The sequence below is a fragment of the Hetaerina americana genome, unplaced genomic scaffold (genome assembly GCF_022747635.1).
Source record: "Hetaerina americana unplaced genomic scaffold, ioHetAmer1.1.p SCAF_5, whole genome shotgun sequence".
Lineage (NCBI taxonomy): Eukaryota > Metazoa > Arthropoda > Insecta > Odonata > Calopterygidae > Hetaerina > Hetaerina americana.
In genome coordinates, this window is record NW_027287095.1 from 221,685 (window position 1) to 234,767 (window position 13,083).

General features: G+C 37.5%; 1 protein-coding gene across 1 annotated transcript in view; it reads left to right on the forward strand.

The window, feature by feature from the left end:
* Nucleotides 1-13,083, forward strand: part of Spps (Sp1-like factor for pairing sensitive-silencing) — a 38,406-nt gene that overhangs the window by 13,567 nt on the left and 11,756 nt on the right. The window contains exons 6-10 of the mRNA XM_071592718.1: nucleotides 1,771-1,867; nucleotides 4,168-4,271; nucleotides 5,837-6,113; nucleotides 8,574-8,886; nucleotides 11,559-11,727. Coding sequence (XP_071448819.1) covers nucleotides 1,771-1,867; nucleotides 4,168-4,271; nucleotides 5,837-6,113; nucleotides 8,574-8,886; nucleotides 11,559-11,727 — 960 coding nt within the window. The remainder of the gene's footprint in view (nucleotides 1-1,770; nucleotides 1,868-4,167; nucleotides 4,272-5,836; nucleotides 6,114-8,573; nucleotides 8,887-11,558; nucleotides 11,728-13,083) is intronic.

Consider the following 13,083-nt stretch of genomic DNA (forward strand, 5'->3'; position numbering starts at 1 on the left):
AGCCATATTTAAAATTATTTACCCTAGCCATTTTTAAAATGCTCAATCCACTTGAAAACATGTTTTCTTCAGAGCATTTCACTGTAAATAGCTGTCAACATTTCAGTAATTTCTTGATAACTTTTACTGCGCTTCACAACAAAACTTGATACTGATTCGTTGCCCTATGATTTCGTCAAGTTCCATTTTAGACAAACGGTAAAAACAAGGACAAGAGAAACTAACATAACTGGCATTATACGCATAGCTCGACAATCCGCCAAGCATGGATGGCTCATTGGCTCTCAGGCAATTATCGCCGCTAGCAGGCGGGGCTATAGTCCGCATCATCATGGCTGCCAGATTGTACTAGTTCATGCATTTATTGCGCAGACCACGTATGTGACTTTGTCCTATAAGTTGCAAGCCAATTCACCGGGAAAAATACTTACAATTGTGTATTTTTTTCCCTCGTCAGGTCTTGAAAATGGTTGTCTTTATTACAAATTACAGCAATAACATTGTTTTGAGCCAATAGGAAGATATTTAGCTTTAGAAAAAAATTCCCTAATAAATCATAATGTACATTTTAGCATGTTTTGTTTTATCTCATGTATGGTGCTGCTGTGAAACTTTAATGCTTTGGGCTAATGTGGATGTTGCCCCTCTGCTCAAGCAATTTATCTCTTTCAATAAACTCTCGAGTCTACAGGCACTCAACCTTAAGGAGCATGATGGTGTCCTTCAGTTCTTGATATGTTTCTTTCTATTTAGGGTGCATACCTGCTTTTAAACGCAGAAAATAAGTGTTACATAGACACTTCAAGTTAACCTCATGGGATCTAAAGAGATAGTCACACAGTATTGCCTTAAACTTGAAGTCATTAATTACACTTTAGAACAATGGAAACAGAGCAGCTGAAAGGCATTTTGGCCCACCACTGACTGAGAAGGCATTACGGGAATGGGCAATCAGCCATAAAATGAAGTTGCAATTTTATAATTTCCATGTTTACACAGATGTTGATTTCTTTTAAATTACTTGAAACATTGAACAATCAATGTGGGTACCATGCGTAGGCCGTGCTACAGTATTATTGATTTCTTTCACTTGTAAATCTTTGGGCAATAAATTGTAGTTTAGGAATTACTCTTTTATACCAGGGTTCTCATTACATGTTGTATTTGTTGTTTCAGACTTCTATTGTATGTTATACATTGCTGATGATTCATTCTAAATTAATGATATTATGGACAAAAATTGTCTTGTGTTTTCTTTGAAATGACTATACTTATACTTAAAACACTATCTCATTTAAGTTTTATCATCAATTGTTCCCCTGTTGTGATTTTGCCATTTATAGGTTGAAATTTTTTTTCAAGGAATTTACTAAACATTTCATGTGTACCTCTTGTTTCATGATGATTATGATTCGTATTATCATGTACAATCATGCCATTATGTGTTTCCTTATGTGATGGAAGAGTTACCGTTAACAATCTTCTATGATTTAAATAGACATGATTTTGGCTGTGGCTTATTAGAAATGTAATGAGTGCTGCCGAAATTTTGGATTTCTTGCTCTATAAGAAATATTGTGAAACAAAAAATATCAAAAATCAATTCAAATTTGATCTGTCAAAGGCAGATGACTAAGAAATGAAATGCTATGTTCTGATTAATTTGTGAACCAAAGCATCCCTGTTCTCAGCCTATTGGTGTGGTACATTAAATCAATTTCGGCTCTTAAAAATAAGTAAATTAATGAAACATACCTATTATATTTTCAGACCGTGTCTGCTCCCAGCTTGGTTGCCAGTGGAGTTCCTGGAGGTGCTGATTCTCCAGGAGGAATAAGTATTGGTGCTCAGCATATAACTTTGGCAGGTAAGATTAAGAATACATTACAGCATTGATCATTTTTGTTGAAGGCACTGGTGGAGAATTGTAAATTATGGATAATGAGTTACGTATAACTTTTAAGGCCATGATGGCCTTATTTTGAGTGGTAAACTCATGCAATATTTGTAGATTTATGCATTAGTGTTTTGTTCATCACTTCCTTAACCCAATAATCCTTTCCATTTAATCTTTAAAAAGTTGTCACATGATTTAAATAATTGCTAGTGAATGACTGGCAATTTCTACACCTCATGATTTTACAGAAAAATCAGCATTAAATGCTTATTTTCACATAATATTGTTTCTCAGAATTAATGGAAATACCATTTCCCGACCTATATAAGTCTGGCAGTGTTATTTAAGGTACTCTCGAATCTCAATTACCTGCCACTTGTGCTGCATATATGATTTTGGTTCATAAACTGCACTGTTTACCACATCTCCAGTGAACTAAGTGTGCATCAGGAAGACAGGCCAAGTGATTGCAAGGATAGATTAAGGGGCACAAGAGTTCAGCTGGGCTATTCGTGATAGTTAATCGTGGTGGAGCATGGCTTCAACTGGTACTGCATTGATGCTTTTGAGAAGGTTGAGTTAAATTGCTGACCCAATGGGCATTGTGACTGACTAATCTAAAAGGCTATTGAAATCAGCCTAAAGAAGACGAAAGCCATTGGCTATACGACCCCAAACACTCTCTCAGGCAATTGTAGTGATTTTTACGGAGGAAGATTCAGTATGTGTGATCTCCCAATCAGATGTTACCTGACCTAAGCCAGAGGGTCTTTCCAAAAAAAAAATGAGACTAGTCTACCTACGTGTAAACTGCTTGACTGATCACAAACGGTGAGGTTTTGCCTTCTAGCAGCATCTGTGAGAGGTTAAACACCCCCTTGCCTGCAACCTTAACTTGACTTGTCTCTGCACAACAGCGATTCTTGTCTGAGCTTACACACACTTGCTGTACAAATTATTGTGTTGGTGAAAATGATGGTGTCAGAGAAGCAGCAAGTATGCATTGAATTTTGGTTTAACCTTGGGAAAAGTGCGCCTGAAACTTAAGCAACGATTCAAGAAGCATTTGATAATGAATCTGTAAGTCAGCCACAGTGTTTTCGTTAGTGTAACCCATTCCAGTCAGGAGAAACCTCGACCAAAGAAGAACCGAGCAGTGGAAGGTAATCGACTTCAACAAAGTTCACGTCAACCATGTGAATGATTCTGTGTGTGCAAACCATAGTTTAACTGTCAGGGATATTGCCACTGAAGTTGAAATTAGTGTTGGATCAAGGTTCACCATTTTGAACGAAATTTTAAGCATGCAGCATGTCGTGTTCAAATTTGTGCCACGAGCGTTAAGAGATGAACAGCAGCAAATATGTCTTGATATCAGCCAGGAACTACTTGACTGTTTAAATGATGACCAAAATTTCTTGTAAACAATCATAACAGGCGGCAAAATCTGGGTTTATGGTTGTGATGTAGAAATGCTCGTTAAGAGAGGTTTTACTGTACTTGGAACAGAGAGCAGATACGTGCGATTGTTATAAATCACAGACTTATGATAATATTAGTTATGGTAGTGGATAATTTATTGCCCACATGAATTTTTCTATTTCTTGAGAAACACGAGGGAATGCTGAAGGCCTAGATTGTTTTATGTCCTGCTTTATGCCTCTTAAATGTTCAGTGTGGTTTTTAATATGTTACTCCCTGAGTCACCATGATAATTTCACCAACAATTTCTAATATAAATGATTCTTTAGCACTTTTTCTAGTCATTATCTATGCACCATTCCAACCATCATATTTTCTTTATAAGCCACCTTCTCCATGCCCTTATGGCCATTGCATTCTTTGGCTAATATAAGAATGTTGTAACATGGAGCGTGGGATATTAGGTCAGGCCATGAATTAGAGCTTCTGTTCTGGTGTTCTGATGCTTCTCAGTGGTCATTTTTTCGGTGATTATTTCATCCCTTCTTGTATGCCAGGCCAGCAGCAATATGAGGTCAGGACCTCCCATCTGCTGGGAGGGACATTGTACAAGGAATCACTAGGTAAAGGCTAATTAGTGGGTGGAGAAAAAATAGGAATTTATTTTTTATCCTATTTATCTCCATTCATTTTCCAACTCCACGTATTGCACCTTTTATTAGTTATCCATGTTTATATTATGAGATAAAGTATACAGGAATGGTGAAAATAGTAAATTAATGGCAAGATTATTTTTAATATCATTTGCCTAAATAGTTCATTAAAGATATTGTTGTACTCTTTTTCAGGGGCTCAGGGCCAGCAGGTAACGGTTATACCAGTATCAAACATTGCCAATTTATCCCAGGCCGGAGGATTGACATCGGTTCGTGCTGGAAATAACATCATTCAGGTAAATGTTCATTATCTGTTTCATTGAATTGGATCACTTGTCAATTTTCACCTTCACCTTCTGACTATTACCTCTGGAATTCATTCTCAAATTCAGGTTTATATTTCTTTAAATACTGGCAAATAAGCTTAAAAAGGTGCTGTTAAATGTAAATGAGCCATTTACTAACTATATAATGGTGCAAGCCATCTGGGTCAGGCATTCAGTTGCTGACTCGAATGGTCAGTGTTCTAGTCCTCACCTCTGTCTGAGGGCAACCATATCTATTATACAATGCAACTTGAATTAATGCATTTTAAATATATCCTCACCTCCAAATAGTACTCAAATATGTTTAACTTTTTATGTCAGAATGTTTGTTTCTTATGCTTCTGAACTTGATATCTGAATAAAATCTTACTGCCCCATTGAGATGACAAGACAATTTAGTCATATTTTTGCCCAGGTTTCATTCATGACTGCAAATTTTTGTTTTTATTTTTTATAGTGGCTCTATAAATTCTCTATTTCAACATGATGAAAATGTAAATAAATCCTGATTAAATTCTTGCTTGTATTTTGGTCATCTTAAAATTTTCTCTACGAAGATTTTCTTGTGCTTTAACTCTGAAGACAACATCATACTGAAGCATAACATGAAGGGAAATCCTTACCTGCTCACTGTTCACTTTGATTCATTTTAGGCACATTAATAATAATATCAAACAAATAATGAATTTTCATGTGATAATCATTAGCTTTTATTTTGAACTTAGTTTATTTTCATAGTGTATTTGGTCTTGACCTCTTTCAATTGTGCATAGCCCAATTTTCAAGGATTGATGAAAGAATGAAAGATATTTTTGTCTAACTAATGGGTAACTATTAAAAGAACATCATATGGTTTGCATTCCTGATGGGCATTATAAAACTTCCTTATATCCTTTAATTTGTTAGTAGATGTCCTGGCCATGAATTATTTTGTAAAGTGAACATCAATCATGAGTCTTGTGCATTTATGCACAAGAAACATGATTGGTTGAAAACAAAACTACTGTCTGTAAGACTGGCAGAAATCACCTTTGCAGTGCTGCTAAAATCAGAATATTTGAAAAGTTTAACTTATTTTTGTTTGGTCTTCTGATAAGTTCATCTGGGTGACACATGGTTTTCATATCCTTAAAAATGTGTACGTGCTAAGTTTCACTGCCCTGTGTTAAAACTACAAGTTAAGATCAATTAAAAATAGCAATTTTCCACAAAATAAAATTGCTATTGAAAATCGCTATTTTAATTGATCATGATATTCCACCATATCGTGCCTAAAATGTCTCTTTTTACCACAAGTTAAGTTTAGAGTCCTTGGAAAACAATTGTGAAGAGAAAATTTTTTGAGTGTGCATTCTCTGAAAAGGAGCCTTGAAAAGTGCTGTAACTCATGGAAATATCAAGTATGAGTAAACTACAAGGAGTTGTAAATTGTTTGGTAGCTTTCAGAAATTGGCCCCAGCTTGTATACATAAGAATTTTGGATTGCATGCAGTGTCACATAATGGACATAATATCTCTTTTACATTTCTGCACAGGTACCAAATTTGGGTAATTTGCAGGCCATCCAGCTACTACCTCCTTCACTTCAAATGGCTGGTGGCACTGGAGCTCAGGGACCCCTAATTTTGTCACCTTCAGGGGCAGGAAGCAATACCATCACCATCCCGCCACCAAGTACATCAGCTTCAACTCCTCTCCCTTCATCAACACCTGCCCCTAGTACTCCTGCCTCACAGTCAAATACACCAATCATCACATCTGTTAACTCTTTGGCTTCAGTCCAGGGCATACCCTTGGGAGCACAGATTATTGGTGAGTTATTTTATTAGTTAGTAAGTTATTTCATACAGTGGAACGAGCATAACACATTCCACAACCTTTCTTGTTTGGGGAAACACTCCTTTTGTGAAACAGCGTTTGCAAATAAATTAATGTAAAATATGATAATGCCATTCCATGCTGAAAAAAAATAAATTGGGTACAAGGTTAATTCAAAGAAAATTATGCATATATTGTTTTGGATAGTGGATTATGTTTACCTTTTCTTCGCTCATGGAATGAAACAACCAGGAATGGGAATATAGGAAATGAAAAAATGGTAACTTTGTAATTCCACGGAAAATTTATTTTGATACGACCAGGGTTTTGATGTTGAATGTCATCTTTAACTAACAACTCTTACAGGCATCCTTCTATATACGAGGTCTGTTCAAAAAAATATTGCGGATTTTGAATTTTTGTGGGTTACGTATATTTGATTTTTGATTTTTTTGTGGCGTTATGTTGGTACTTATGTCTCTCACTAATGCCGGAAATGGCCATTTTGAATGTTCAGTTAATTGCTGACAGCTGTTTTGATTGGAAGTGTTTTGGCTTGTCTTCAATTTTTGCCTGTCCAAAAAATGGATCAAAGAATCTGTATCAAATGTTGTGTGAAATGCAAAATTTAAGTGCGTGGACGCATCATGAATGTTGAATGTGGCTTATCGAGAAGCTACCTTGGACCGAAGCAACGTTTATCGGTGGTACAAAATGTTCTCAGAGCGCCGAGAAGATGTGAATGACGAACAGCGTGCCGGATGCCCGAGCACGTCAACAACAGACGAAAACATTGATAAAGTGAAGAAAATAGTATTGAACAATCGTCGAATCATTGTTAGAGAAGTTGCTGAGGACCCAAACATATGGATTGGCGCGTGCCATTTGATTTTTACCAATGATTTGGGCATGACAGGGGTCGCTGAGAAATTCATACCCCCCTGGATTTGTTTAAGAACCCTGGATTAAACGCCTGGATTTGTGGAAGAACAAATATTGGATTTTGCACCATGAAAACGCCCCTGCTCACACATCGTTGCTTGTGCGCAAATTTTTGGCCATAAACAACACACTAATGATGCCACAGCCACTGTATCCCCCCAGATCTGGCCCTCAATGACTTTTTCTTGTTACCAAAACTGAAGAGGCCCATGAAAGGACGACGCTATGCTACGATTGACGAGATAAAGACTGCATCGAAGGAGGAGCTGAACAATGTCACAAAAATGATTCTTTGAAGTGCTTCGAGGATTGGAAAAAATGTTGTCACGAGTGTATAATATCTAATGGGGGTTACTTTGAAGGGGACAAAATAGATATTCTTGAATAAATAAAAGTGTTGGAAAAGCACAAATGTCGCGATACTTTTTGAAAAGACCTCGTATACTACACTCAAGTAAGGGCGGGGAGGTGAGAAGGGCTGGGAATGTGGGTGGGGGAAGGAAGTGAGCAATGGTTGTTGGAGCAAAGGGTAGAAAGCAGGAGGAGGCCACCCAAAGGGGAGCATTCCTCCTAATGGCTGAGGAAAGTGGGTGGGTTTTAAGCTGTTCATGGATATTAATGCAAAGTCCTTTGCACATCTCTGATATTGAGGGTGAGTGTGGGGAAAGTAAAGGGTTTTTTCCACCTCATTAGCTCTGGTGTCAAATAGTGGTAGGTTTAGGAGGGGCGTGTGGGAGGTGTACAAAAGGTTCTTGACGCACTCTCTCCTGAAGTGGCCCTGTAACAATCATGCACCTTCACATCAGTTGCAGATGCAGAATGACAATCTGGTGCATTGGCACTTCAAAGCTCCTGAAGTGGGATCCTGAACACACCCTGGTGCCTCAGATGTAATTTCATTTGTATTTCTGATTTAGTTTATTAGGATGGTCTGTTTGTTCCTTTTGGGGTCACGGCAGGAGAGGTTTGAAGCTCATTTTTCAAGGAATCAGGATGTATTCAGTGATGTACCCTGTAGGGTGAGCATTGGGAGATCCCCATAATCAAGATCGATTTGCAACTTTTTAAGTAATCTTTTCCAGATTTCCATTTCTTGGTTTAGGCTAGTGGTTTTGGTGTCCTGACTTCAGTTGACTTCACTAGCCAGACTATGATACATCTAACTGAACCATCATTTATTAGTATAAATTTTATCAAACACTGAAGTGATTATATCGTTTCCCGTAGCCTTAAGCCATCTAAAAACATTCAAAAACAATCAGGTCCACTGATCACACTTCATAGATTGTTAAGAGGCCAATAAAGATCCATTATTCACTGGAAATACCGTAAAAGCCTCCTAATTGGTGAAACTTTGTGGCTACATGGTATATCACTAATATAATTTTGATTACAATTTCAATGAATTGAATAGACTTTCAATAATATACATTGTGAAATAAAATATTTTTAGTTAATTTTTTATTGTATCTAACTTTTAAATAATCCTCTATGTCAATCTCTTCCTTCTAGCTGCTGGTCAGCAAATTCAACCTGATCCTACAGACCCAACACGCTGGCAAGTTGTGAGTACTTCTACAGGACTTGGAGGTAGGCAAGTGGCTGGGAATATATCTGTTGCCACCAGCAGTGTTTCAAATGGTGCTCCAACAACTGTTGTTGTAACGGGCTCTCAAGGAGAAGCAACTACTGTAGCCTCTGTATCTGTTGCCCGAACACCTGCTCCGGGTAACACAGCAGTGACAGAAGGAAATGCATCTACGCCCCAGCGTGTGAGAGTTCGAAGAGTGGCTTGCACCTGTCCCAATTGTACAGGACTGGAAAGGTAGGATCCCATTTTTACATTATTGTATCAAACGCATTACTTTAAATAGCTCTCTTTGCATTGTTAATGAAATTTATGGACGGGAAGTGAATACCTTATATTAAATGATGGAACATCGAAAGTTTTTCTTGAATCTTGATCCCAGTTCTTCTAAGCAGTAGTAGTATGCAGTATGTGTGTTGACCTATGTTTTATTAATAATTCAATAGGAAAGGAAAAAGGAATCACATCAGTGGAATAACTTTTTCTATCAATTTAATCTATTCATTTAGTGTAACATTAAGACTACTAGTTTCTGGTTCTCCTAAACTTAGTATTATACAGTTAACCATTATGCCACTCAAATACCTTTATCTGCCAATGATCATTTATACTTCCTTCATCCCATCCTACATCCTTATCCTGTTCCTGCCCTTTTCTTGTTTGCCTAACATTCTCCCCTCTATGACAGTCGTCAACATCCCACTGCCAATCATTATGCCCTTCCATGTTTCCTGCCTCCTTAGGATTTCTCCCAAAAAACCCCTCTCCTCACCCACCATACCTAGTACTTCTCCATTCTTCTCCACACCCACATTTCAAAAGCCTCCAATCTACTTCTATCATCCTGCTTCAATGACCACGTTTCCACACCGTATATAGCTACACTCCATATCAAAGTTTTTACGAGTCTTTTCTTAATATCCTTACTCAACGTCCCTCTCATCAACTCCCTCCTCCTGGTGAAAGCCTCTTTGCCTAGCACAATTCTTCTCCTTACGTCCCTACTACTTTGACCGTGTTGGTCCAAGACACTACCGAGATACGTAAACTGTTCTATCTGATCCAGCTTTTGCCTTCCTATTTTGTTTAGCTCAGCTTTTTTCTTTCTGGAAAATTGTCTAACCTTTGTTTAATTAATATTCATTCTCATCCCATATCTGTCACACTGAATTTCCAATTCATTCTGCAATGCTTGGAACCCCTTGGCTGACTGACAAACTAAAGCTTGGTCATCAGCAAACCTAACTGATTTAACGAATTCCCCACCAACTTTCATTCCTACCTCCAGTTCCTCCCATGTCTCTATAATCATTTCCTCTACATACAGGTTGAACAGCACCGGTGATAATGGGCAACACCACCTTATACCTTTCCTAACACTACCCATCCAGACTCCCCGTTCTCCACTTGCACCTGAGCAGTCTGAGAAATGTACAGGTTGCGGATTAGCCTCCTGTCCCTCCAATCTATTTCTATTTCCTGCAATATACTCCCAAAGAGTTATTCCCAATTCACTCTATCAAATGCTTCGAAATCTGCAAAACAGGCAAATACCTCCTGGTTGTATTCTATATTTCTCTCAATTAATAATCTCATTACTGCAATGACATCACGCGTACCTCTCCCTTTCCTAAACCCAAACTGATCATCCCCTAAGTAATCATTTGCCCTACTCTCTATCCTTATGTTTATGATCCCGAGAACAACTTTAGCTGCGTGGGATATCAAAATTATTGTCCTGTAGTCCTCACATGATGTAGCCTTTACCTTTTTCCAAATAGGAACTAACACTGATCTCACAAAGTCTTCTAGCTAGATTCCTTCCTGGTAGATACTACGAATCAGCCCATATAGCCTCTTCCTCCCACATTTGCCTACACATTTCAGTAGTTTCGCAGGAATGTTATCCACCCCTATGGCCTTATTTAGCTTCATCTCCCTTAATACCCTTTCTATCTCCTCGTCGAGTATGTCTGGACCTAAGCTATCTTTCTCTACGTCATGTTCCTTGTCTAAGTCTAACTTTGTTGGTCCAAGTTCTTTACTGTACAGTTCTTCTACGTATTGTTTTCAACTTTCTTGGATCTCTCCTATGTCAATTAGTATCTTACCCGTCATATCGGTGATTGGGATTGGTGCGGTGGCTATTGTACTGGCTTCCCACCCAGAAGGCCCGGGTTCAAATCCCGGCAGTGTTGAATATTTTTCAGAGGTATCTCAATCCCTAACTGAGGTGGTTTGTGGAAGGCACTTTGAGTGAGTACGCCGTCCGTCGGATGGGATGTTAAGCTGTGGACCCCTCGGTGTCTTTCGTAAAGAGTAGGCTAATGCTGATGCAGGGTTTCTCTCCACCCTTCATCCTTTCCTGTCCATCTCCTATGGCGCAAATGACCTCAGCAGTCGGTCGCCTCCCCTAAATACTACTCCTACTACCCATCTTATCTCTAACTGTTAGCATAGATCTCCCCTTCTTACTTCCGGATAAAGATTTAAGTTTGCTGTATAGCTCACCAATTTCACCCTTCCTCTGCAAACCTTCCATCTTTTTTCTTGATACATTCCCATATTTCTTCGATATTATTCAGCTCTTTACTGTCATTCATGATTTTCTCTGCAGCCTGCTGATACTCCTTCCTTGTCAAGCCATTTAATGCTGCTACACTTCATAACAATTAAATTGTGGTCAGAGTCTGCATCCACTCTCAGGAAGCTGTGAATTGATCACACTGTTTCTGAATCTGTGCCTAACTATAATATAATCTACATGTTACCTTTCTGAGTCACCTTCCATTCCATGCTTTCAGAAGCCAAATATGTATTTTCAACCAAGCTGTGGTAGTATTCATGCATGAAGCATGCATTTTGAACTCCTTGGAATTACATATATCCTTTTTCATTTACTGGTCTAGGAATTCTGAGAGGAAAAGACTTCATGTATGTCACATATCGGGGTGTAATAAAATATATGGGAAAACATCCCATTTGCGGGCTCATCTCAGATGGCATACAGGGGAGCGGCCCTTCACATGTAGCTGGATATATTGTGGAAAGAGGTTTACAAGATCAGATGAACTGCAGGTATGACATTATTCAAAAGTATTATTGTCATTTTTTGTTTTTTATGTAACATTTTTTAATTGATGCTATTAGGGGTGAGTTTAACTTTGGTAGTGCACTTATTTTTTAAAGTTGATTATCCTGTAAATTATATGGTATCATCAACTATTGCATTTGTTGCCCCAAAGGTGAAATCACCTGCTGCATTTGTTCTATCCCTTGTGTCAATTCCAACCTCATGAAAAAATATGTTAGGAAAACTTTTTCATCCTTTTTATGTCAATTTAAATGTTGTCAATCATTTTGCAGTATCCCTGATTGCATACCCTGCTTCATATTTTCAGTCATACTATGAAATTTTGGTTCGACTACAGAACGTAAATATTTCTCTTTGGACCTACAAATGCTTTGAGCACGGTCTTGGCAGCCAATATTATTATCAAACAACTGTTAATCTATCAAATTATTTTGTTAGATAGTAATTTCATCCACTATATGTATCAGCTACATGCATAGGATTAAGGTTCATTTTAACCATATTTTTTACCTCATTGAAGCATGTATTTATTAATGAGCTGTGTTCAAAGCACAAGAATTATTTTTTTGACATTTGGAGAATATTACCTAAATGGATTCATTGCATGAAAATAATAAAAGTTAAGATAATAATTGCATGAATTTTCATGAATTAATGGTACAAATGTTGTATAAGATTACAATATCTACTGCAGTATAGCATGGCCCATGCCATACTTTTATGTCGAAGTATTATACTGTAACCCTTTATACATTTTTAATATCTTATGCAATTTTATCTGTTATGCAGATATGTTGTCTGCAATTTTTCAAGAGTAGTCATAATCCCTGAGAGTATAGGTTTATGAAGAGAAGCAATAATGATACTGCCCCTTTGTACATCATCGTAATAAGTTGCATATTTTTGTAGCTTTTCAACTCTTTGAAAGTCAAGTATGAAATATGGTAGAATCCACCATCTGTAAAACTCATTAATTTAAATTTAATGCAGTGTAAAAACCTGGGATGTAGTGTTTCTCTCCCTAAATATTTTTGCCCTCGTAAAATCTTGAAACGATTAGTTTTGCATCTCAAAAATATTGAAAATTACTTTTCATCATTGGTGGAATCCTGTTATATAGCTAAGCAAAGCATTGAGCAAGAATCTTGGTATAATTTCATGCACACAGCACAGGTTAATATTCTTTATTTATTCACTTATAAATGAATTGGTAGTAGTGAGGACTACATATTGCAGTCACAATATTTCTCTTCAGAACATTTCTCTTCTCAACAGAACATTTCTCTTCATGCTATGAAAGAGATTTAACATGTGTATGAACTTGGAAATGGAATAGTGCA